Source organism: Erpetoichthys calabaricus, chromosome 7 (assembly GCF_900747795.2).
Source record: "Erpetoichthys calabaricus chromosome 7, fErpCal1.3, whole genome shotgun sequence".
NCBI classification, from domain to species: Eukaryota; Metazoa; Chordata; class Cladistia; order Polypteriformes; family Polypteridae; genus Erpetoichthys; species Erpetoichthys calabaricus.
In genome coordinates, this window is record NC_041400.2 from 36513898 (window position 1) to 36541822 (window position 27925).

General features: G+C 41.9%; 1 protein-coding gene across 2 annotated transcripts in view; it reads left to right on the plus strand.

Annotated features, from left to right (window-relative positions):
- Positions 1–27925, plus strand: part of epb41l4a (erythrocyte membrane protein band 4.1 like 4A) — a 523500-nt gene that overhangs the window by 321192 nt on the left and 174383 nt on the right. For both annotated transcript variants that reach the window (XM_028804831.2, XM_028804832.2), the window contains exons 8-10: positions 6286–6373; positions 26071–26159; positions 26248–26311. In XM_028804831.2, the coding sequence (XP_028660664.1) occupies positions 6286–6373; positions 26071–26159; positions 26248–26311 (241 nt within the window). The remainder of the gene's footprint in view (positions 1–6285; positions 6374–26070; positions 26160–26247; positions 26312–27925) is intronic.

The following is a 27925-nucleotide window of genomic DNA, read 5'->3' on the forward strand; positions in this document are numbered from 1 at the left end:
AAGGTTAAAAGCCAACCTTGCATGGAGAGAGTAAAGGGGCTTTGCTGTGTAAATAGTGATCATTTGGAGTGAAGGTCAGACTGAATTATGACTCTTCAGAAGTATCGCCTAAGCCAAGCCTTGCCAAGTGTGGAGCTCAGTACTCCACCTCAGTTACTTCTGTTACATCCTCAGTAACACATATTTAGTCTCAATATCTTCTATGGAAAAAATGAGATTCTCTGAATGTGTTCACAGATAATCTCGATGTCGAGGACTGTTCTGACTGGTCTACGTTTATAATTAGTGAACTTTTTCTTCTGCTATCTGTCATATTAAAATTGCTCTTCTACAGTAGAGCGCTCAGCTCCAAATCTGAGTTTCAGAAGAGGATGTGCCCAGTTTCAAACCTGCCGGATTTACAGCTCTGGAATTTCTTTGCTGCTTTATAAGCCGCTGAACCATGAAACTAGATGAGTGTGTCTGCACAACAGAATTTACTTTCAAATCTAAACGGCAAGTCCTGTGATTGTGAAAGACTTTTGTTTGATGCAACTTCAATAAACAATTACATAATAACTTCCTAATTAAGTAAAAAAAAAATGTGAGAGCAATTGAAAAATGAATGCCTTTGCCACTTTAATTGGTGGATCCTGTACATTTTCTCTCATGTTATCTCTGTCATCAATTAATTTTCTAAACCCAATTATTCCATTAGAGGCAACCATGGCACCAAGATGCTGCCTCCAGTGAGACATTCATTTGTATTCATTTTCTGTTGTTTATCACAGGAAACGTCTGCCATGAATCATATTGAAATAGAAAAATAAAGTGTGGCATTGGCTTGAGGTTCTGATTTTTTTACTCAGGTGTAATATATGGCCTGACTCCAGGTGACAATCAATAGACGCCTGTCTGGTGCTGTCTGGTGAGACACCTCAACAAAGCCTGATTTGCGTGCTCAGTCAAAACTATGCACAAAATCTACTGGTCGCTTTTAAAATCTCAAGGCTGACCAAATCCTTATCACCTGAACTATTTTAGTAAATTTACTTTTGGCTAAAGTAAATGTATTTGTTATTTTTATGTTAACACAAACTTTAGAAAAAACCTCCAGCACAGTCTGTCTTTCAACTGCACACATTCTTTGTAAAAAGATTTGGCCTATGCTAGTGCCATTTCAGACCCAGAGTGGTCCATCCACCCCTCCACTAACTAACCTGCTTATGAAGTTCAGGGTCACAGGAAATGGAAGCCAATGTCTGTCGTGGCAACATTGTGTGCAAGGTGGAGACTAAACATCCAACACCTTTTTCAAATTTTCTCCAGTTTCACCTCCATTTATTAATGACCTGCTCAGTAAGATGGGGTCTACTAAATGTGTACTGAACCACTGTACCTTAACCCCATCAAACATCTCAAATACTGCCTTCATGTCATAATTCCAACTGTTATGACAAAAATAAATACTTCCCTCAACACCGGCTCTGTGCCAGGTACTTTAAAAATTGCTTTGGTAATCCCAGTGTTAAAAAGGTCTGGTCTTGATGCTCACGCTCTGAACAATTATTGGCCCATTTCTCACTTACCTTTTCGGTCAAGCATCTTGTGGCCTCTAAACTCTCCAGTTATTTACTTTTGTCACAAATGCTCGTCAGAGGGTCACCCTCCAAGTTCCTCACAGGTATGTGCTACCACCCCAAGCCGAGAGGGGGCGCTACCACAAAATGTCTTGTCTTCTTTTTCCTTCAAAGTGGAAAGATACCGCCCAGTGAGGGTAACTGACTCCGCCCCTGCTCCTGGGCCATAAAAGTGAAACTACCTGGAAGGAGGTGTCACTCCTGGTTAAAGCGACCTAAAGAGAGGAGCTCCATAGTCTGCTCAGAAATTCTTGCTGTATTATTTGAACTAGTCCAAGTGTTACAAGGCAGCTGTTTTGTTGCTCCTTTTTGAACGCCATCGCACATTGTTTTTGTTTTCCCTGATAAGTAAATGGTGACAGTGGGTTTGGCAACCCCAAACTTTGCTGTTGTATCAGCCTGTTATTCACTTGGGACCCTTTCAGTCTGGTTTCAGAGCTCAGCACAGCTGTGTGAAACGGTTCTGCTTTGACTAACTAATGATTAATGGCAGCAGACTCTGGGAAACCCAGCACATTAATTCTGTTAGATCTTAGTGCAGCGTTTGATGCTGTCAAATATGATATTCTACTGCCAGAATGGAGAACATCCTGGGTATCTCCGGCCATGCCCTCCAGTGGTTTAACTGTTAGGTAAAAGTTTATTGGTCTTGCAGCAGATCCAGCTCAGCTCCCATCACAGTAGTTCCTCAAGGCTGTGTCCTCAGCCCTCTGCTGTTCTGTATCTGTATCTTTATTCTTTTTTTGCTACTAGGTTATCATTTTTATGTGGTTGATCCTCAGAACTGCTTCACTGTTATAAATGGAAGTTCATCTGAGCTTTCCCAGCTCACAACTTGCCTCAGCTGGATGGAGCGTAACTCTTAAACTGTAGTAAAACCAAAGTCATGATAATTGGCACTAAAGTTCAACTTAAGAAAAGAGCTCTTTTACAATCACTTTTGGTGATGATGTCATCAACCCTTGTTCTTCTTCTGCCATTTTTGATTCTTCCCTTTCTTATTCTACCCACTTTTATCGCCTGGAGTAAAGTTTCTTTTGGTACTTCCACCTCAGTAACAAATCCCATGTTTACTCATTCCGCTCCTTTTCTAATGCTGAGAAACTTGTCCAAGCTTTTATTACATCCCCCATCGACTACTGTAACTTCTTGCTAGCAGGTACCCCTTGTGAGACTTCTGCACTCATTTAAGACTCTCCCCAACGGGACGACACGTAGAAGCGCAACTGCCATGTCTGTTGAGCGTGGCTTGTCCATCGCAGAGGCAACCGCAGATTTGTAGCGCCACAGAAACAACTACAAGCTGATCGCTGCCACGCGCAGAGTGCCAGTCGCCCAATGGGTGATGCAGGGAACATTATCACTTGGCCACTGACCTAGCCCTGACCCTGTCTGTTTGCTGTGTCTGTGTGTAATAGAACTGTAGATCCCACTACAATAAATAACCTTGCTCTTCCTGTTTCAAGTCGAATAAAGCTGGTTTTGCTAAAGTACTGAGACTCAGCCTCATCTTTGGGGTGCAAGACACTGACTCATTCGTCACACCCATCTAATCTTTTATCTCAGCTCCAGCTGGTTCAGAATTTTACTGCAAGAATCCTTAAACAGACCCGCAACAGCTAGCACAGAACAGCCCTCCTGTTCCAGATTACTGGCTCCTTGTATCTTATAGGATTGAACGGAAAACTCTGTTACTAACCTATTTAGCTTTAAATAGCCTCGCACCAGACTACATCAGTAACCTCCTCCAATACAATACAATACAATTTATTTTTTGTATAGCCCAAAATCACACAGGAAGTGCCGCAATGGGCTTTAACAGGCCCTGCCTCTTGACAGACCCCCAGCCTTGACTCTCTAAGAAGACAGGGAAAAACTCCCAAAAAAAAACCTTGTAGGGAAAAATGGAAGAAACCTTGGGAAAGGCAGTTCAAAGAGAGACCCCTTTCCAGGTAGGTTGGGCGTGCAGTGGGTGTCAAAAGAAGGGGGTCAATACAATACAATACACAGAACAGAACAAATCCTCAATACAGTATAAAAATAAAAATTCTAGAAGTACGGAGTAAAATTTCACATTAGATGATATCGCATAATATGATTTGGATTTGTTTTAAGTCCTGGAGACCTCATCCATCAAGCTGCCCCCCCTATTTGGCCATTCCATGGCTGAAACAGCGCTGGGCCAGCCAATCCGATGAAAGGACCCCTCCTTCCCATGATTCCTTCGATCCTCCATCAGGGATGACTTTACCTTAGGCAGGCAAAACAAGCTCCATCATTATGCTTTTGTTTGTCCACTACTGTCTACCAATGATGACAGTCTCGCTGTGCCCCAGACTAACCTGTGCTGTGTGGGTGATGGAGTCTTAACCTTCATGGCACCCAGACTTTGGAAAGGTCAGGTCAGGTCAGGTCAGGTTGGAGAGCATGCACTGGTACAACGCATTGCCGCACTCACCACATGACGAAACAGCTCAGGATCCTGGTTGGCAACCCCCCCGAGTCAGACATGCAATCCAATCCCATCCTCCATAAATGACCATCTATCCGCTGCAGCCAGGTGTTACATGGGCATCCTCTTGGCCTCTGTCCAGCCACTTGGGCCCTCAACAATGAGGATCCTGCGTGCCGGATCACCCTCGGGGAATCATGCCACATGGCCATAGTGCCGTAACTAACACAATGCAGGTAATGTGCCTCATTTGGAACTCCATGAGCAACTGTTTGTTCATCACAAAGTCAAACCAATGGTACCCAAGGATTCTCTGAAGAGAAACATAACTGAAGGAGTCCAGTCTTCATCTCAGGTAACTGGATGGCGTCCGTGCCTCGCAACCATATAGCTAGACAGGAAGCATCAGAACTCTAAAGACTTGGACCTTCATCCTTTTGCAGAGATGTCAGGAGCGCCACACACCCCTTTCCAGCAACCTCATGACCCCCCATGCTTTCCCAATAGGTAGAGTCACTAGAGACATGAATGTCACTGCCAAGGTAAGTAAACCTCTCAATGCGGTCAACACTCTCTCTCGCAAACAGACACACTGATGATGGCTGTGCCCAAGAGGTCATTAAAGGCCTGATCTTGGTTTTTATCAGGACACTCACAAGCCCAGACACTCAGACTCCTCACTCAGTCTCTCGAGAGCCTCAATCAGAGCCTCCATTGACTCCGTGAAGATTACAGCATCATCGACAAAGTCAAGATCCGTGAATCTACCTCCCTAAATCAACGAGATGAGCCAACCCAATTCATTCTTTTAAAAACCAACTTAAGACACATTTGTTCAGGAAGGCTTTTGACTTACCCTGACTTTCTGACCCTTTCGCTCAGTCCTGTTGCTCAGGAAGATTTGTGTTTGTATCACAAATTATGTTATTTGTTCAGGGTTTTCTTGTAATGTTTGTATTTTTTTTATTCAGGTAGGCACTGTGGTGTAGTGGTTAAGGCTTTGGACTTCATGCCCTAAGATTGTGGGTTCAAATCCCGCTACTGACAGTGTGTGACCCTAAGCAACTCACTTGACCTGCCTGTGGCCTAATTGGAAAACCAAAAAGAAATGTAACCAATTGTGTCATAAATGTTTTAAGTCACCTTGGATAAAGGCATCAGCCAAATAAGTAAATGTATTCTGGTTTATCGTCTCTTATTCTAATACTTTACATTTCCTGTACTTATCTTTATTTAGTGTTTTATTTGGTTATTATTTTGTGTCCAATGTTGTGTTAGTTGATCTTTTTTTCTGCTTTTTCCCAATTTTTCATTTTGTATTTCTGTGAAGTGCGTTGAGCATCGTAAATGCGGTATATAAATAAAATGTCTTATTATTATAACCCACACATAGACGCACATGCACACTCACGCACACACACACTTACTTATTTAGAGCAGTCAGTGAATTTAACCTGAATGTTTCTGAGGTATGAGAGGAACACAAGAATCACTAGGAAGAAAACCCATAGAGACAACAGTAGAACGTGCAAACTTCACACCAGCAGTGACCAAGTTAGGTAAGACCATGGCGATGGCTGCTGTGCCAGCCCAGTCATGCTTCAAGGTGATTTTAATTCAAATAATCCCACACAGGTGATTATGCAGTCTATTTAGAAGGCCTTATTAGCACCCAGGCCCACAAGGCAAGTGAGTGGGTGATCACAGTTCCGAGATTAACACACCTGTTCACAAAATACTCTAGAGGAGTACCAAAGAGCCAGTTTGTACAGTCGGTTAGTGGAAGAAGACTTGTTTGACCCTCGGGGGTCCATGCTGAAGATCTAACTAGCTGAGAAAATGCATTTCTGGGTAGAGGCTACAGGGCATGCAGTTGTAATGATTCTAGGGCAGACAACTGTTATGTCAAATGGATGTTGTTGTCTGGGCCCTTAGGGAAGAGGCATGATCTTAAAGCTTAATTAAATAATACTCAGATACCAAGGGCATGGTTCATATGCTTAATGAGCATCGTTTTTTTCTGAACATAATGCCAAGGCAGCTTCATCTGTTTACAGATTCTTCTTAATGTGTTTTCAGTAATTATGGCTCATCTCATAAGGTGTGCAGAATGACCTTAGCATTAATTGTAATTGCTGCATGGCTGTCAACATACAGCATTTTCTTTTTTTCAAAGTTTTTATATTTATAATTATGTAATGCATTTTGTTTTAGGGGCCAAGTTCCTTCTGCTGCTGAAATGAATTATTTGAGTGTTGCCAAAACTTTGGAAATGTATGGTGTTGACCTTCACCCTGTATTTGTAAGTATACTGCTTTCTTTGTATTTTATTTTTCCTACTAGTTGTGCTACCTGATCTAAGACAAGTTAAAATGTAATAAGTAATTAACACAGACCTCAGCTTAAATGTCTGCAGTGCACCCTCTATTGGAATGTGATCTGTAATGCATGTAGTAATAAAATGCATTGCATTTGGCATTCCAACAGATGGCGTGTCACAAACATTTGTAGTAATAAATGCATTACCACAAATGTTCGTGATGCACCCTCTGTTGTAATGACACATGTAATACATACAAGGTATGTCTCTGTCTTATGCCATTTGGTATGGGATTCCTAACAGCAGTGTTAATGCTTGTGATGTGCCATCTTTGGAATGACAAATACAAAAAAATTTACTACAAATGTTTATGATGCGCCATCTGTTGGAGTGACACAAACATTGCAACAGGATGGCCACAGACAGTTATTCTTTTACAGAGGTGGATTATATTTAAAATAATAGTAGGATGGGCAGCACGGTGGTGCAGTGGTAGCGCTGCTGCCTCGCAGTAAGGAGACCTGGGTTTGCTTCCCGGGTCCTCCCTGCGTGGAGTTTGCATGTTTTCCCCGTGTCTGCTTGGGATTCATCCGGGTGCTCTGGTTTTCTCCCACAGTCCAAAGACATGAAGGTTAGGTACATTGGCGATCCTAAATTGTCCCTAGTGTGTGCTTGGTGTGTGGGTGTGTGTGTGTGTGTCCTGCGGTGGGCTGGCACCCTGCCAGGGATTTGTTCCTGCCTTGCGCCCTGTGTTGGCTGGTATTGGCTGCAGCAAACCCCCGTGACCCTGTAGTTAGGATATAGCAGGTTGGATAATGGATTGGTGGATAATAGTAGGATATTGTAAATGAGGTTGGTAAACTTACACAGTAGTTGGTGCAGGTGCCACGTTTTAATCCTGTCCTTGAAGATTTCTGTTTGTGTCTGTGTAGTCTGCTTTTCCTATCACTTTCCAAAATTGTACATCTTAGGCTGAGTTAGCCCTGTATGTGTACGTGTGGCTGTCCATGAATGTGCCCTCCAGCAGACTAGCACCCCATCCAGGGTCTGTGCCTGTTTTAAGCCTGACGTTCCTGGGACAAACTCGGACACCGGCCCTGTCTGTGACACAGAATTGAATTGACAGGGTTCAGTGATAAATGGATGGATGAATATTTCAAAGTATATTTTAGAACAAAGTAAAACAAGAAATATTCATCCAAAGCGTTTTGTGTGAGTTTGTTTGTGGGTCTGGCTGCCTGGAAACAGGAATGTTAAACTTGTATTGTTTCCCATCACAGTCCTGCAACAGCTCAGGTTTTGCAAGTTCTGGTTTGATTCTACAGTGCTACACTCAGAGAGGCTATTAACTGATGTGATTCAATTGGAAGAAGTCAATTCACAAAGGGAGCCCACCGTTTGGCCTCTGGCTAACTGCTTGGATGCATTCGCCTGACTGACATTTTCACTCGTTTGTTTATTCCATTTAACAACAGTGACAGCTAACTCTCTCACGTCTGGGAAAGTGACGTCATTTGTGACAATCTGAAATCTGATACGCCTTGCATTGTGTTGTCTTAAATTGACTTTATGGAGGTCTCAGACTAAGTCCCGGAGAGTCGGAATGGCCTGTCATTCCTGTTTGAACCAAGCTTTAAATCAGGGACTAATTGTGACAACAAATTATGGAGGCTTCTTAATTACACTTTGAGGGCTGGTTTAGCTTGCAACATCTATACAAAGTGCACAGAGATTTCTACTCTCCTTTTTTAGTGTTTTTTTATTTGAGATGACATTGAAAATGTCATTATGCCTTGATGGTCCATCAGTCTTTATCTTCTCCCTATCAGTTGAAGAAAATTAAATAGATTTATAAATAACAGTCAAACCTAGAATGTTGCGACAGACAAACAGTGCCAACTTTTCGTATTATGTACAATGATTCTTGTGTATATCACAATAGGACACATTATTTTAAATTGGTTGAATATATTCTTTCACAAAATACCTTCCTCAGAACAATACAATGTGCAATTCTTTGACAATTCAAAGATGCTATAAATGGATTTACACCAGAACTGCCTCTTGTCTCTTTTTGGTGGCTGTGTGTTTCTTCATTTGACTTATTTACTGAAAAGAGAAATCTGGTGTCTGCTTCTTTGTAAAATGCTATATCTCTGTTTTGGGATGCAATCATTATTATTATTATCCATCCATCCATTATCCAACCCTAACTACAGGGTCACGGGGGTCTGCTGGAGCCAATCCCAGCCAACACAGGGTGCAAGGCAGGAAACAAACCCCGGGCAGGGCGCACACACACACCAAGCACACACTAGGGACAATTTAGAATCGCCAATGCACCTAACCTGCATGTCTTTGGACTGTGGGAGGAAACCCACGCAGACACGGGGAGAACATGCAAACTCGACGCAGGGAGAACCCGGGAAGCAAACCCAGGTCTCCTAACTGCGAGGCATATTATTATTATTATTATTATTATTATTATTATTATTCAGTGTTTATTTCCTCTCTCATGATGTCTTTGGAGTTTTAGCTGGTAAATCCAAGCTACAATACGAAGACAAAGTGATTTACCCTAACACCTTTCTAAGGATGTGTGCTTCTTCTTCTTCTTCTTCTTCTTAGTATTATTATTATTATTATTATTATTATTTTTATCATCATCCAAGGCAACTTACAACATTTGAGATATACAGTAATTGCTTACATGATCATGAAGTAAAGTTCATATTTCTATCAATAGTTTTCACACAAATAAGTATGACAGCATGTTAGCTGACCAGAGTGGAATGCAGTATTTATTTCATGAGGACAATTAAGGCCGGATGGTTATGAGCCACAAGTACTTGTGGTGAAGCACATCAAGGGTGTTATATTTCAGCCAGGGTTCAAATCATTATTTTATGCTCTTTTTGCTAATGTTTGAATCATTTTTTATGTTACAGTTTCTTTTGTTTATGACGAGGTGCCTTGATTATGTTCCATGTGTGTAGTGTGTGGTCCCCCAAGAGGCGGGGCCATCTCCCAATCACCACCAGGAACTGCCCTCCTCCCTATAAATTCGGAGGATCTCCCATAGTTCCTGGTGGTTTGTTGTGAATGCATGCACTATGTAATGGGTGAGTTGTTGTGTTTTTTGCCGTGCCTTGTTTTTTTTGTGATTTGAACCTTTGCTCTGTTTTTGACCTTCGCTATTGGATTGTGTGTCAGGGCTTTGTTTGCTTTGAGAATTGCCTTTGTAGCTATTGTATACCCTTTATGCTCTTTGGAGCTGCACCATTTTTTTCAGAGCATTTTTATTAAAAATAAATTAAATTTAATAAAGATTCTTCAAGACATTTTTTCTCACTTAATAAGGATTTTTAACAGTGGTTTTCCCCCCTACTGGGCATTATTGGAACAGCTGTTGGAACTTTTAAGACTTCCGATTCCATGGTGGTGCATGGTATTAAAAATAGTTTAGCTCAGGAAATTAGCCGATTGCTCGTTCACATATAAGAGCAATCAGCAAAGTCCTTCCCCACTGATGTTCTGTGGGTTACTGGTGAAAGTAGCTGCACCTACAGGTACAAGGGGTCTGAGTAAATCAGAAACAAAAGAAAAACAGATGGATTTTGAAGAGAAAGAAATTGAAGAATAAAGATTGGTGAAAAGAGAGAGACCAGATTCAGATGGACTTTGATGATTTCTGTTTGTGTGATTAGAAGATGGCAAAGCCCTCGGAGGAGTGTGGTGAATGGCACTCCAGGGGCAGACAGGATCACCGGAGTAATCGTGTGCTCTAAGGTCGCTAATGGAGGCAGCAGAATGAAAGAATCGAGCTCAGTATGTCCCAGTAGATGCTGAAGGAAGTCGTGAGTCGTACGTGGACCACTTTCACTGGTGTCTAGACCTTGCTTGAGTATACCTGTGCGAGACATTAGAGCAGTACTGCAGAAGGAGATAATCTTCTTATCCAAGGTAGCTTCTCAATCTGACTTTATCCTTGGTTTAACTGTTTATTTATGTTTTTATCTTTGTCACATATGGATTATTTATTTATTTGAAGACTTGTACTGCACTTTTCTTTGGTTTGTTTGTGAATAAAAGCATTATGCACTATTGCACTGACCTTGATCTTATATTTGTCCTCATTTTCCCAGTCTATCTCGATACATGACTATGGATGTCAAGTCTGTGGGCAACTGGGGTATCACGGTACTTAATATTTTAACCAAGTTGTACACATCTTTCAGGGTCTTGAAACCCCATCAACCCCATCCATAAAGCTCCTTTTAATCTGTAATGTGACGGGGTGAGGGTGTATTAGTTTTTCTCACTGGTGCCATTGTCAGCTCTGTTAGTGTACTACTTGCTCAGGAAAATGAAATCAAGAGAAGGTGTGAAGAAGTGAGAATTCACGCAGAGGTCATAACCGGGAAGAGAGAGAGGGGTTAGGAGCAGGCGCTGATACAGCGCATTGCTGCACCCACCACGGTTAGGAGCAGGCGCTGATACAGCGCATTGCTGCACCCACCACATGACAAACCAACTCAGGATCCCAGGTTACGACCCAAATGCAGCCATGCAACGGGTGACACCTCAGCACCACACTAGTTCAAATGGAATGAAACCAGTGTGAGGTTTTTTAATGGTGGCTGGAGTGCCCATTCTGCCAATAACCCCCAGGTTTTTCCCTGCAGGTTGGAGGGCCTACATGCAGATTAACGTCATACCCATGACAGAGCAATTGCAGGTTAAGGGCCTTGCTGAAGGGCCCAACAAAGTTGAGTCACTTTTGGTGTTCACTAGATTCGAACCGGCAACCTTCCGATTGCCAGTGCAGATCCCTAGCCTCGGAGCCACCACTCCTCCCAATAACCGAGAAGACAATAATTAAATAGCAAACCTCAGGACATGTTGCCTGAATCATAGTCAAAGATCAGAGTGGTCAGCCAAAAAGCGTACACGTAACCTGAACCCAGGAACACGCAACATAAATTGATATCTGAGTGCAGAAAAGACTTCATAACCAGTGCAGTATGAGAAGACACTAAGGATTTTATTTTTGTTTTCTCTTTCACAGATCCAAATCTCACATGATAAGGTATGCGTAGTGTCAGCTTTATAAAACATTGGGCTAGTGACGTCTTGATGTGTGACCTCTGGATATTTGGGGGCTTGCATCCTATCAGTCGGTCTCCAGAAACATTAAGGAAGATGAATATAACCTTAGCAATGGCCTACTGCCACACACTCTGCTTACAGCATTCACTTCAATCCATTATTGTATACAGCTCCTTTAATTTTAAGAACTACCAGACATGTCCTTAGAAATGATAAGGTAAAGTAAAAATATTCATTTAGATATACTTTCCTCGAATGTTCTTATATCCTTTACATGTTATCTGTAAACTGTTAATGAAATGTATATTTCATCCCCTTCTTCTTCACCAGAGTAAAATTTTTCCTTTGTCATATAAATGAACTGATCCCAATTAACCTTTTAAAACAAACTTCAGACTAAATCTTTTTGAAGTGATTCATCAGCAGAATTTTGTTGAAAAGGTAACGAAAAGCAAATTTTATAATTATATTCAACATATTACTCAATATATATTCCAGTTACTCTGTATTAATAGAATTTTAATTAAATTCCTTTAGGTTCATCCCATGTGTCCGATTCTTATTGCCAAGTGAACTTAGATTAATGAATAGCCAATAAAGTATTCACCAGCTACACAACAACAACACTCGTCTTAACTTTATTTTCTGCCTTTTAAGTTTATTATTCCAAACACATTAATTATTGCTAGAGGAGCTGGGCCTAACATGGGGTGAAGCAGAACACGTAGCTCAAAACAGGACCAGATGGAGGCAAACCATCGACACCTTATGTGCCTTTTAGCACAAAGAGAATTAGTCTAATCTAATTTAATCTAATCTAATCTAATTTTATAATCTAATGTAAATAATGACATCCTAAAATGAAATTGTTTGAACTTTGTTTCCATTTTTCTTGAGTTCTCTTTGCTTTTAACACACAGACAAAAAGGACAATGAATGATCAGATAATCAGTTCTTTCCATTATAATACATTTTTGGTTCATGATCCCTTTTTTGTTAACCTGTTTTATCATTTAGTTTTTCTCAAAGGATGCCATTCATTTATTTCCAATCTGTTCTTCCCAGCTGAACCTGCCTTTTTTCATTTTTCAGGAAGCCTCAAGCCCTGCTGTTGTTATGCATTAAAGCTCCTTTAATCGCTGCTTTCACGCCAGGTCTTCATTTTTTAGACCGAACTGCTCAATGTACTTATGTACCCACTGGCTGGTTTCTTCCAAACGTCCTTGCATTCTGTGAATTTTGAAGTCTTAACTTGCAGAGTGTCTGTTTGCTTCCCAGTGTAACAAAAGTCACTTCTTGTGGCTTTGTATAAAAATGGCAGAGAAGCATACAATATCAGGTTGTTCTTTTTCAGCATACTTCCTTTACTACAATTTTGCATAACTTGGTCGGTCTGATTCATTTATCAAGCTTCATTCTAGCTCAATCAAATCACAAATGTAGCTTATGGTCTATAGTTTATGTCTGTGGCGTTCAGTAATTTCATGAACAGTCATATACTTTGTGTTTATTCCTGAATGGGATGCAAAGAAAACCCAATTAGAATACCAGTAGGGATGGATTTACGAGCATTGTGATAAACTATGCACCTTATCAAGAGTGAAGAATTCTGCTTTAAGACCTGAATGGTGAATTGAGGGAGTGATATGTCATACTGGGATGAAGCCACTTACTCTTAGGATGGCATCATAGTAATCAAATATTCATAGTAACTCACTGATAAAGTGCCAGTGAATGGCATTCAAATTAGTGACACCATAGTCACTGCACTTTTGTGCAGGAATTGAGCCTTTTTGTTAAATTGTGACAGTCTTTAGAGATTCGGTTTTGCCCATTGTATATATTTTTTCCATCCTCACTGCTCATGCTTGTCACTCCTTCATATTCTGTTCAAACGGATACCTCGCTCTTGTAATTCTGGGTGTGTCATTCTGTCTTCTTTTTTTTATCTTGTCCTACTTGACTCAGTCCCCTGTGGGTCTGTACAGCACAGGCTATTTTTATACTGTAAGGTACTCCTGTTGTGGAAGATCAGCCTCATCACAGACAGGCAGACACCAATGGTTCAAAACCCACAACATGTTTATTTACACTATGTACAAATAATCAGTCCCACACACAACCCAGTGCCCCTGGCCTGCACCACACACCCTCAAGTCCGGGCTTCTCCAAAGTCCTGTTTTCACTGCCTCCACTCCTCTCCTCCGAGCTTCGTCCTCTTCCACCCGACTCCAGCTGATGACTGGAGGGAGGCGGCCCATTTTATTGCCACCTGGATGTGCTCCAGGTGCTCTCTGATGATTTTCCGGTGGCACTTCTTGGTGTGGCATAAGTGCCGCATGAGCACCCAGAAGCACTCCGGGTGTTCCTGGTAATACTTCCGCCAGCATCTCCGAGTGTGGCGGAAGTGCTGATGTCCAGGGCTCCACAGTCTTACGGGCACCCCCTGGCAGTGACCACGGGCCCCTATAGGGTTGAGCTTCCATGCTCAGTTCCCGCAGTCCCCAAAACCACCAGGGCGGCTGCCCCCTCGTGTTCTGGAGGAGGCGTTCCTGTGACCCCATACAAACCAGGGAGGCGTAGTCCCTCTCCTGATCCTTCTAGGCATCCAGGCTGGGCACAGCTCCCAGCTGCCCGCCACACTGTATATTGACAAGCAATATGAATTGTGGATGATTCCCAAAACAGGAATTTGTACGGAGCAACCATCTGTGAATGTGGTTCAAGTGTGGCTTCCCTCACTTTCGTTTTTTGATGCTTCTTTAACCAGAGCTCCCCCTGGAGGAAGCCTGTCTTGTTTTCCAGTCCCTAAAAAGTTTTTATTTGAATGTTGTAGTGAACTGTATGGACATTTTCTGCTCGTATTTTTTCCTTTTTTCCTGTCCATGAGGTACCGCAGAGAAGCAGTGGGCACTGCTGCAGATGCATAGCTTCACTGTGCCAGTCTTGGCCAGTGTGCTATCTTTGTTGAGATTGCATGTTTTCTTCATGGTTGCTTGTATTTGCCTTCCATATCTCTGAGACCCCGTCCACACTACTATGTTTTTGTTTAAAAACACAGACTTTAGTCTCCATTTCCTCTATTCATCCACATGAAAATGTAGACTTTTAAAAATTCTCTCCAGAACTGCTGGCTGGCAGAAGACACCACTGAGCCTCGAACCCCAGGGACAAATTGACTATAGACAGTCCCAGGTTCAAAATGAGTACTTTTATTTTACAGAGTACCTTCTTTTCTCAGTACAGTACAGCATAACCCTTCTTTCCTCTATCCTCCCCGACAAGTGATCTGCACTGGCAATCGGAAGGTTGGTGGTTCGAATCCCGTAAATGCCAATAGGGACTCTGCTCTGTTGGGCCCTTGAGCAAGGCTCTTAACCTGCAATTGCTGAGCGCTTTGAGTAGTGAGAAAAGCGCTATATAAATGCAAAGAATTATTATTAAGTGTTATCCAGCTCTTCTCCCAAGTCTCACTTGCATGGGTGAGGCAAACTGGCTTCTTATATGTCAACATTACGACCAGCAAGCACCTTGATTGAGAGATGTTCTCTCCCAGCAGCTCCCTCTGACAGCACCCAAATACTCCAGCAGGTCTGCCCATCATGACTACAGCTCCCATGATGCCCTGTGGACGTACAAATACCAGGAGGGTGCTGCCACCCAATGCATCAGGGTAATACATGGCCCTGAGCAGCAGTGTCTCTTTGTGTTCTTCCATTATTATGGCCACCTTGTTGGAAAAGGTACCAGCAAACAAGATGGCCAAGATACACGTCCATCCATGTCCCTCCATTATAAAGGCTGATAAGCTGAGACGGCAGCTGACCTGTGTTGTCTCTGACAAGCTGGAAACTCATCTTCAACATTGTAATGTGGACACATAAATACTCAGATTTTCAAAAATGCAAAAACAAAATTGTTTCCCCTTATTACATACCTGTCCTTGATTGGATCCTGCTCATTACAATGTCTTGTTTCCTGATAACCATATTTCAACACAGCGGCCATTGAAGAGTTGCTTTCCATGGCGCTTCCTGCGTTGCTTACCTGTAGGCATCTAAATTGTGTTTTGTACAGTTTGAATTCCGCATACATTTAAAAAAAGCAAATAATTTACCAATAAATCCCTTCGGCAGCAGTGTTACCAACCCTTCATGGATTCTTCAGCTGGTGCACATGTGCCAACTGTAGACATCCATCTACATCATATGCATTTTAGGTTATTTAAGTGTGGACGATGATACTTTCCTAAATGATGTGAAAATGCTAATGTAGATGGAGGTCATTTTCATTTAAAAACATTGTTTATAGGTGATAACCTAGAAGTGTGGGCATAGCCAAAGATACGCATGTTAGATTATTGGCCTGGATTGAATGAAAATTGATATGAACATGCCAGTGATGGACTGTAATGAGCGCCACTTTATATTGAGTGCTGCTAAACTACGTTAGTGGATTATGAAAAGGGGTGGATGGTGGGACTGAGGTGGGCAGAATCGTATTTCTGAAGCCTGATGTCCTAGTCTTGAATCAGCCATGGACACTGTGGAGGCTGGATCGAACACAGACAGGCGGACACCGATGGTTCAAACACCAACACATGTTTATTGTACATTCTATTTACAGTGAACAGCACACAACCCCCAAACTCCCCCAAAGTCCAGGCCTCTACCAAAACACCTCTCTCTCTTCAGGCCGCTTCCTTTCCTCTCCTCCTGAGCTCCGTCCTTCTCCGCTCCTGACTCAAGCCAACGAATGGCGGGAGGTGGCCCCTTTTATGATCACTCGGACGTGCTCCAGGTGCCTCCCGATTAACCTCCGCCGGCACTACCAAGTGTGGCAGAAGTACCAGCCGCGCACCCGGAAGCACTCCGGGTGTCCCTGGTCTCTTTCCCCCCAGCACTTCTGGGTGTGGCAGAAGTGCTGAGAACCAGGGCTCTCCAGGCATTGGGGCGCCCCCTGGCAGTGACCATGGGCCCCTATAGGGTTGAGCTTCCAAGCTCAGTTCCCGCAGTCCCCAAAACCACCAGGGCGACTGCCCCCTCGTGTTCTGGAGGAGGCGTAAGCCCTCCTCCGGTCCTTCCGGGCATCCCAGCTGGGTGCCACCCCCAGCTGCTTGCCACAACACATACAGCCACACTCATTCATAGAAGCCACTTTGGAGTCTCCAGTCGACCTCACATGCACGCTGATGTCACCTGCTTCCCGGCATTTTTCTTGGCCTAGAGGAGGAATAGTCCTTAGCTTTAGTTTCATTTCCAACCCTGTAAGTTTTCCTAACTGCAAAAGTCAGCACTGATCTCCACAACTTTCCCACTTTTACTCTAGCAAGCCCATCTAGTGTGTTACATTACCAGTGACAAACGTCACCACACTCGGCTCATTTTTTTTTTTTCATTTTTGCCAGTATGAGGCCGGTAAAACAGCACAGGTGTACTGGTATTAAATGAGGATTAGCAAGTCTAATTAAGCCAGAAGATATTGTGATTTATATATTAATTGACTTGTAGTGGGTACCTTACTGATTCAGCTACTTATTGCCATTTTCATCTTAGACTTTTATAGCACTCACTGTGGGTGAAGCGAATGCCAAGAGCTGTGGGTTCAATTCCTGGCAAGCACTGAAGCCACATCTGTGCTTGCAGTATTTGCTGCAGTCGCACCTGCTGTTACAGTGTAATTTAAATGAAATTAAACTTTCAGCGCATGCTAATTACTCTAATGGAGAGTTTCTTTCATATTTCAACACCGCATACAAAAGCAGCAGAATTCAATTAAATGGATGTTGAGAGATTTCCACTGCTCATTTACTTCAGTATGTCAAAATTACACCCCTTCCCTTCCTTCAGGTAAAGAAACAAAAAGCAGAGTTTCAAGTGACCGTTTGTCACTTGGATGGTCCGGTACCTATTGCCATATTTTGAAGACATCATTTAGTTTTCACCCAGAGTACCGTCAAGTGAGTGAGAGCTCACACACAGGCAAGGGTAATGTTAGAGTTTTAGACAGACTGTCAGTCTGGCACAGGCTACTAGTAAATGGTGGCATGTGAACACTATAGAAATATAAAATGATGAGTATTAGCGGTGGGAATTGTCAGGTGAAGAGATTATGATCCTGATATTTGGGTTATAATATGATAACAAGATGATTTCTTTATTTTAAAATTTTAAGTGTGGTGAATCATTTTTGCGATATGCCCTGCGATTGACTGGCACCCTATTCCTGCCTTGTGCTCTATGCTACCTGGGGTAGGCTCCAGCAGACCCTGTCAGGACTAAGCTGGATGGGAAATTACTGACTGTCTGAGTTCTGCAATATATTACAATTTACAGTTCCCTTTTTATTTGACCGAAGCTGTATGTGTTTGTTTATTTATGTATGTACTGTATGTATGTATGTATTTATCTACCTATTTATGTATTCATTTATTTAAAGAAATTCTATAATAAGCCAAATTCCCCCCTGGGGACAAATAAACATCTATCTATCTATCTATCTATCTATCTATCTATCTATCTATCTATCTATCTATCTATCTATCTATCTATCTATCTATCTATCTGCTCCACCCAATATTTATAGTTTTTATGTTACTTACCCAATGTAGTTTATAGTGATGGGTGAGAAAAAAATGTAATCTCATGATTTAATAGAGAATGGACATAACATGGTTTCTGTTAGAACATGACCCAGTGGTCACTAACAATGGAAAAGAGCAAACAATATCAAAAACATCCATGAAAAACTCCTGCCTTACTTGTGTCGCATAATTGCCACGTCATGTCATCCAGTTGTATGCTCACAATGGGCAAAACGCAACTAAAATATTTACTAAAATATTGTTTAGTAAGTACTTCTGAAAAACTAAAGCAGTCCACAAATAGGAATTTCCTTTACATGGAGAAGCGCTTTTGAGTTCAAGACAGGACTCTTGACCAATGAATGTTTACTGTCCACATATGTCAGTCAGTGCACAGCGAACTAAAGTCGTCCTCTTTTTAATGTTTTCCATATCTCTAAGGCTTGGCATCTAAACTGTAACTACACATCAATTCATTTCCTCCATGTTACCATCCCAATATGTTGTCTGATAAACTCTTTCTTCAGAGCACATGATCTAAATAACTAACTGGGCCACTAGCCACCCAAAAAAGTGAAGGATTTCAATAAAAATTTTATCTAAACAAAATACAGACACTTTATTTCTTTTATATGTCCCAAGCAAGGACTTTTCTTTGTCACACACACAGGTTCACGTGTGCATGCAGCTCAGTTCTAGACATGCCCTTTTTATAATAATTATTATCTGACCTTCAGCAATTCATACCTTGGTTAATTTGTATTGTGACCAAAAGGGGATGTCAGAGACCCCCAAACCACAGGTACAGCAATACACCACATTTTAATGGTATAAAATAAGGTATATTTATTCCACAAAGCATCTTTACAGAGCTCCTTCCAGCAATGTACCTCAATTATACAATAAATCAATACAATTCTTCCTCCTTCTCTCCTTCGCTGAGTGTTGCCTGCTACCTCCTGATTCTGACTGTCTTACATAAGGCAGAGGGCTCCCTTTTATGGCGGACCCAGGAATGCTTCCAGTGCCGTGCCATGTCTTTGGGGAGCACTTCTGGGCAATAAGGAAAGTAGGGAGGTCCTCCCATGACAGCTCCCTCTAATAGTACGCGGGGACCCTGGCAGTGTTGCATTTCCAGACTCCATATCCCAAGCACCCCTGCGAGGTCCCAACTGAGTTCCCATGTGAGGACCACTGTCACCTGGCACATGGGGGATGGAATTGTTCTCGATTATTTGATACTGGCTGGATACAAAGTTATTTTTTTGTTCCGCCAGCCAATCCGTCTACGTCGGCCTCCCGTCCAAGTAATGAATTATTCTCTATTCTAGCTGGGGTGCCCGTTCTCCTTTTATAGTATCCATAAATGATGAATCTCTCAAAGTCAGCTTCTTTTCAATGCTTTCCATATCTCTAAGGCTTGGACACTAAACTGCAGCTACAAGTCATTTAATTTCTGTACACATTACCATCATAATATTTTGCCTGAGGGAAAAAAAGATTTTTGAGACCACATAATCAAGGCCATGAGTCACCCAAAAAGGCAAATGGGCCTCAACATTATCATGCTTTATGGGCTTCACTGCACCCCTCATATGAGCAGACTATTTGAAGGAAGCTTCACTGTGCTCCTTGCCCTAACACAAGCAGACAGACCACTACACACCATATTTAAGTGCTCTTGATTTATCGTTCCACTTTAAGTGCCAATCATCACTAAGCATTTAGGTCTGTATGCTAAATTCCATACATTACCGGGATTTTATCAACTACCTAGTGGACTGACTAGGAATCATGGAGATAAAAGCAGATAACAAGTAAGCCTAGGGCCTAATATCTCATCTAATATCCACACCGAAATTCTTTTTTAGGAGTGACAGGTCTCTCTAGGTGGGGAATTATGATTCACTGGTTATTGAAAACACTTGTACACCTTTTGTTTCCATATGCTTCTTGAAACTTGTTAAACTGTGCAAAGAAACTTTTTATATGATAAGTAATGTTTATCCCCAGGTCACAACGCCTGATTTCCATGATCCCTGAGCACACACTGACAGTTTACTTCCTGTATGGAATCTGCCGACTGATCATATTCTTGATAGATGCCTGTGTTGCGTAAACAATCATCTCTGTCAGTGTTCTGAGACCATTCACTTTATCTACTACTTGTCATCTGTGTTACACAATATGCAAATTTCAGTTTATTTTGGCTAGTACTTCTTATATACACAGATGTAAAATCACAGACTACATAAAAAAGGTGGAGATATGTCCGCAGGCAAAGTCAGAATGGTGACAGGCGCAGAATTCATCTAAACTTTATTTTAACGTTGTAAACATGCAATGCCTTTCAGTGGATAAGCCCCATGTATTCTGCAGGGCTGTGATCATCTTCTTGCACCAAGTATCATAATCTCAGGCGGAGCTCTTAGTTGTCTCACGCACCTCTTGAATAATTCTGTTTTTCTTTCTTACTCGTCTTTTTTCTCGTATTTTCCCTTCCTTGGTCTCTCTACAGATGTCGATATACATTACACTCAAGCCTATTAAAGACTGGTCGTTAGCTGGCAAAATGAAGAAAGCAAAATGTTATGACTCTGTGGAAAAATAAGGAGTGCTAGGGAGCTGTAGACTTTGTCAGTCACGGTTTCCAAAATAATTAATAATAATAATTCTTTATATTTATAAAGCACTTTAGTGGGGAGCACTTCAACCACCACTGATGTGTAGCAATCATCTGGATGATGCAACGGCAGCCAATTTTGGTGGTAGTACGCCCACCACACATTAGCTGTTATGTGGTGAAGGGGTGAGAGAGGAGGATAATTAGGGCAGTGGTGGGCAATTTAGCCAGGACATCAGGATACACCTTACTCTTTCTGAAGGATGCCTAGGGATCTTTAATGAACACAGAGAGTCAGGATCTTGATTTTTCATCTCAACCAAAGGATGGCACTATTTTTACAGCACCATGTCCTCATCACGGCACTGAGGCACTGGGATCCACATTCAGACTACAGGGTCAGTATCCCCTGCTCCTCTCACCAACACCTCTTTCAGCAGCAGCCCAAGCTTTTCCTGGCTAGTCTCCCATCCAAGTAATGGCAAGGCCCGAACATGCTAAGCTTTAGGCGAATTACCTCTTCTGGTGCAGGTGGCATAGCTGCTGCTTTCCAAAAGGGAAATAGATGGGGTCACATGTGTAGAAGAGACTTGTTGCCTGGTTGGAACCAGGTCATTCTCTCCTACAGGAAAAAGACAGACAAGTAGGTGCTATGAAAGCCTGACCCACTAACCAGAGAGAGAGAAGAAAACTGTGAGACTAGTGATGGTACGCGAGAAACCTAAAGAACTCCTAGCCAACAAGTGGCACCATATCAACAGCCTGGAAGGACTCTTCTGCCAGACCATGAATTTAGAGAATCGGCATTAAGGTTAACTGAAGATTGAGACACTAGGGTCTGCAAGACACAGTTTTAGTCTGGTGTCAATGTCAGGAAGGTAGGACCAGGCATTGGATGGAAGTGATCTCTACAACAGATTTAAAGTTGACTTGTGCCAGAAGGCTTGTTCCGCCTAGAAGATGGATCAGAGTTCAGGGTGGACTCTTATTAGAGGGAGGAAAAGACCAGAGTCTCAAGAGAAAAGGAGGTACAGGAGGTAAAAATGGACTGCTTTGTGCTACCATGGCAGTGGATATTTGGATGACTTACCGTACTTCACCTTGTAGGCTGTGATTCACAACTCTGGAGAAGCAGCAGGGTGGTAACTCTGTCTGTTTCAGTAGCAGTACTTTCTTTTCTTAATTAGTGAACAGATTTTGCTGCTAATTAACTCTTTGCCTTAATTTTAATTGATGCACAACTTCAGACTCAGGCCCCATAATTACTTCTTTTTCCCTTAATTAGCAACCAAACAATATTAAGATACAAAATTAATTAGCAACGTGAATTGGCTTCAAATTAAGAAAGTGAAGTTGGTTGGAGTTTGAGGCCCCAACTTAGTTGGTCATCTGTTGGCTCACTTCACCCAAATTTATGTTTAGGGGACATTTAAGGAAAAAAGAATCAATTCAGCAGTCAGAGTCTCAAGAAAATTCAATTAAAATAAAGGGAAATTAGCAGCAAAAACTGGTCACTAATTAACAAAAGAGTTAGAATGAAAACTTGCAGCCTATCGCTCTAATGTCACATGTGATGAAGACCATGGAGCAGCTGCTGCTTCACCACCTGAGGCCACAGGTACGTCACGCCTTCGACCCTCTGCAGTTCGCATACCAGGAGAAGGTGGGAGCGGAGAATGCCATCATCTGTATGCTACAACGATCCCTCTCCCACTTGGACAGAGGCAGTGGTGCTATAAGAATTATGTTTCTAGACTTCTCTAGCGCCTTCAACACCATCCAACCTCTGCTCCTTAGGGAAAAGCTGACAGAGATGGGAGTAGATTCATACCTAGTGGCAAGGATCATGGACTATCTTACAAACAGACCTCAGTATGTGTGTCTCGGGAACTGCAGGTCTGACATTGTGGTCAGCAACACAGGAGCGTTGCAGGGAACTGTATTTTCTCTTGTCCTGTTTAGCCTATATACATCGGACTTCCAATACAACTCGGAGTCCTGCCACGTGCAAAAGTTCGCTGACGACACTGCTATCGTGGGCTGCATTAGGAGTGGGCAGGAGGAGGAGTATAGGAACATCATCAAGGACTTTGTTAAATGGTGCGACTCAAACCACCTACACCTGAACACCAGCAAAAATCAAGGAGCTGGTGGTGGATTTTAGGAGGCCCAGGGCCCTCCTGGACCCCGTGATCATCAGAGGTGACTGTGTGCAGAGGGTGCAGACCTATAAATACCTGAGAGTGTAGCTGGATGATAAATTAGACTGGACTGCCAATACTGATTCTCTGTGCAAGAGAGGACAGAGCCGACTATACTTCCTTAGAAGACTGGCATCCTTCAACATCTGCAATAAGATGCTGCAGATGTTCTATCAGACGGTTGTGGCGAGCGCCCTCTTCTATGCGGTGGTGTGCTGGGGAGGCAGCATTAAGAAGAAGGAAGCCTCACGCCTGGACAAATTGCTGAGGAAGGCAGGCTCTATTGTTGGCATGGAGCTGGACAGTTTGACATCTGTGGCAGAGCAACAGGCGCTCAGCAGGCTCCTATCAGTTATGGAGAATCCACTGCATCCACTAAACAGTGTCATCTCCAGACAGAGGAGCAGCTTCAGTGACAGACTGCTGTCACTGTCCTGCTCCACTGACAGACTGAGGAGATTGTTCCTCCCCCAAACTATGCGACTCTTCAATTCCACCCGGGGAGTGGGGGGGGGGTCGTGGTAAACGTTAACATTATTCAAAGTTATTGTCTGTTTTTACCTACATTTTTATTACTCTTTAATTTAATATATTTTTTTTTTTTTTGTATCAGTATGCCGCTACTGGAGTTTGTGAATTTCCCCGTGGGATTAATAAAGTATCTATCTATCTATCTATCTATCTATCTATCTATCTATCTATCTATCTATCTATCTATCTATCTATCTATCTATCTATCTATCTATCTATCTATCTATCTATCTATCTATCTATCTATCTATCTATCTATCTATCTATCTAGTAGCTCTCCTGGGGCCTCATGTATAAATGGTGCATACGCACAGAAATGTTGTGTACTCCTGTTTCCACGCTCAAATCGCGATGTATAAAACCTAAACTTGGCGTAAAGCCACGCACATTTCCACGGTACCTCATACCCTGGCGTACGCAATTTCTCCGCTCAGTTTTGTAGACTGGCGGCACCCAGCGTCAAAGCAGTGCTACTGTTCCTGTGTGGTCACCCTTTCTTTCTTAGACCCACATTCCTGACGTGGCTTTATGAATACACTGATATGAACTGCATATTGTTTATTAGTGTAATGCATCTGATTGTAATTAACCTGTAGCAATATAATGGTCCAGGGAATAGCCATAGTATTCCAAATACCATAACTGCTTTAGCATTGTTACGCTCACTGCATCTTCTTCTTCTTTCAGCTGCTCCCGTTAAGGGTTGCCACAATGGATCATCTTTTTCCATATTACTCTCACTGCACCACTCAGAGTATTTATATCACTGTATCTGAGTGGGGAATCACAGCAGCAGCTGATCGGAAAGAGAATTATTGGTATACAGTTTCAAGCACACACTACCTCAGCCACAACGCGTCAACGCCTTTCCTGTACGGACCTTGCGTTTCAGAAACAGTTTCATCCCAAGAACTATAAACGCACTCAATCAGCCCATCAAGTACTCCTTGTAGAACTGTTTGTACTTATAAGTACAATTACCTCACTGTAAACTTGCACTACAGTTATAATATTGTACAACCTGTACAACTTTATAAAGCACGTATGATGACAATATCATTTTTAAGATGAAATGCAGCAAAATATGTTGCTTATAGTATACAGATAAAACTTTAACTTCATTTAAATAATCTGTATTGTTAATAATTAAACATGTGAGGACACGGTGCCGCAGCGCTAGCTAGTTCATGGATAGCTCCTGCCTTGCGCTGTATTCTTGCTGGTGCTGACACGACACTGGAAGGATAGATGAATAGAATAATTAAACACGTACTATGAAGATATTTCAATGTTCCTTAAAAGTTTTGAAGAATCGGCGTTCTAAGCTTACAGATGGCTTAACATCTATTACAGAGCTGATTGTGTGGCGATTGGGTATTTGGAGAAAGAAAAGTAAGGACAGGAATTGGAGGTTAGTACGTTTGAAAGAGATTATTTATTAATAAATTATTATTTAATAAATTATTTCATCGAAGGTCGCACATGGCTCAGCAAGCCTCTTGCGTGAGAGATGAACAATCACTGCGCCACCGTGTTCCCATGTTTAATAACATGCTTTCATTCCATTACATCTCAGTATTTTAATTATTCAGAGAGCTGTAATATCACGAATGTAATGGATTCTGTGTCCTGTCGGAGAAAGAGAAAGAATGGAAGCACGTAGTGATTCACACACATAGAGCACATAGAAGATCAAACACAGAACAAAGCATTTAACGTGCTACTTGAGAAACTAGTAAAATAAACAATTTTAAGATGAAGTTTATGATGTTCTACTTTAATGATAAAATAAACTACGTGATTAAAGTGGAAATTTCGAGATTAAAGTTGACATTTCGTGCTTTTTTCCCTGTACCCTAATAAGCTTTCATATGACACTCAGACGGTCCGCTGCGAGTCGCCTTTTCACGCCGACTTTGATATGTGATTTCTTTTTTATTTCGGGCACTGTGCGACTTTGTGAACTTGAGCTTTCGAGTTTCTCCGACACTATGTCACTCAATCAACTTTCTTTTGTTGATTATCCCACTATTTAAACCAACAAATAGTACGTTTTTCCTTTGCCTCCACTTGGTATTCGCTGAAATTCTTATATTTTCCCCTGTGCTTTTCCCATTGTCTTTTCACAGAAGGCTATTTATATTGATTTGCATATTCAAAGAGGCGTAACTCTGGGAGGAGTTGGGGTGGGACAGAAGGTATGTGCACGTGCGTTACTTTTCACGCTGATCGGGATTTATGTACTGGAAGAATGTGAAAGTTTCTGTACGCACAGATTCCTGCATCTGGATTTTTCTGTGCGTACGCACATTCCCACTTTTGTGCTTATGCCATGTTATAGTGTGAGTTCTACACACTGCGTTATACATGAGGCCCCAGGACTGGAGTTGGAGACCCCTATTCTAGTCCTTACATCCCTGTGCTTTTTGTTGCCTTTGTTCATTGCCCTCTTCTGGATGCTAAATGGCATTACGCCCTGGCACAGAAGCGGGGTTACATACACTTTGTCATTTTATATATGTATGGAGATATTATCTCTGTTGTTTATATTATTAACTTATTGGGCACAAGTGCTTAGCGCATATCTAAATTTCCAGCTGATAGTCTGCTTTGCCTTATGTTTCCATTCCAGGGAGAAAACCACTCAGAGTATTTCTTAGGCTTAACGCCCGTGGGAGTTGTAGTCTACAAAAACAAGAATCAAGTTGGAAAGTATTTCTGGTGGGTGTAATTCATTTTTTTTCTTTGTACCATTCAATATCATTTTGTCTGTTGATATCACTGCTAAGAAAACATTTTTGTATTGCAGGCCAAGAATCACAAAAGTGCATTTCAAGGAAACCCAGTTTGAATTGCGAGTGCTGGGAAAAGATGTAAGTTATTGCATGTTATGTGATGTGCCAGTATTTGTTTTTTACAATAACATGTCACTGAATTAATGTAAATTATTGTGATGTCTTCAGTAAAAGGGCCACACCTTTAGAGAAGTGGCCTTTATGATTAACTCCGTTCTGAAACTGTAAAGCAGTCACGTGCTTTTGAGGATTAACATTCTACTTTATAAACCAAGCAGCTACTTTGTGTTTTCTTCAGACCAAGTTTTCCTCAGGTTCTACCCAAACAATTGACAGAGTCAGATTACCCTGATTGCATTCTCACCTTATTACTTTTTCCTTGTGCTGTGCCAGGAAGGTGGCCTTTTACATAAAGTGTGCTCACTCTGCTTAGTCAGGACTGGTGTCAGCTTCAAGTGCAAATGAAAGGCCAATGCAAGGCGACTGGAGTATCTATAATGGCAGTTTGTCAGAAAGTCATTTCAAAGCTGAAGTGTTTTGTTTTCGAGAAGTGTCTGAAATAAATTCAGATGATCACGGCAGATGGATTCTACACGTGCATGGCTTATCCTTTTTTTTAGGTTCTGTATTTTTAAAGACTGTGGTGTAGTGGTTAAGGATTCGGACTTCAAACCCTAAGGTTGTGGGCTCAAATCCCAGCACTGACATGTGACCCTGAGCAAGTCACTTGACCTGCCTGTGCTCCAGTTGATAAAACCAACAAGAAATGTAACCAGTTTGTATCATAAATGGTGTAAGTCACCTTGGATAAAGGCGTCATTTTAAGCAAGAAGATTTTGTGTACCTTTCAGCTTCTGCCCCACATGCAATCTGGGAAATTTCAAAGTTAAACATCCAAAGAATTTACTTCTTTACTTCCTGTCTCACCCATGTGAGAATGTCCTGGTAATTTCCAGAGTCAATAGCATTCATGTGTACAGTCCCATATAGGGCTTTGTGTACCCTAAAAGATGCATAAAGGTAGAGTTTTTCCTGCTTGAATAAGTGGGTGAACATTAATATACTGTGTTTGTTCTGCTTGGTTGTTGCACCTTGTGTGACAATCACAAAGATGTCATTAGTGACATAAATAATAAAGTGAATGGAAAACTGAAAAACAGACTGACCCATTACAAATCAGCAAGGAACAACTAATGTCATGTATTCTGCTGTATTTGTACTCTTCTCACAAGATTTCTAAATTTATTTTTCACTAAACTGTTGCCATACACCATCCTTTTCACTTTTCATGAATAGAAGACATCTTGCATGTTAGGCAGATTGGCGGTGCTAAACTGGCCGTAGTGTGTATGTATGTATGTATGTATGTGTGTGTGTGTGTGTGTGTGTGTGTGTGTGTGTGTGTGTCTGTGTGTTCACCCTTTGAAGGGATGGTACCCTGTCCAGAGACTGTTCCTGCCTTGTGCCCCATTCTGGTTGTGATAGGCTTCAGTTTCCCCGTGGCCCTGCTCAGGATCAAGCAGGTTTGGAAGATAAATCGATGGATGATTGTGAAGTGGATGACATAGGACTGGTTTGTTTGCAGCTCAAAAGTTTCCTCATTGTCTTGACAGGAGAGATGCTCCGTCATTTCAGCATTTGTCTAATTTGGCAGAGTGGTTAGCACTACTACATCAAAGCTCCATCATCTTG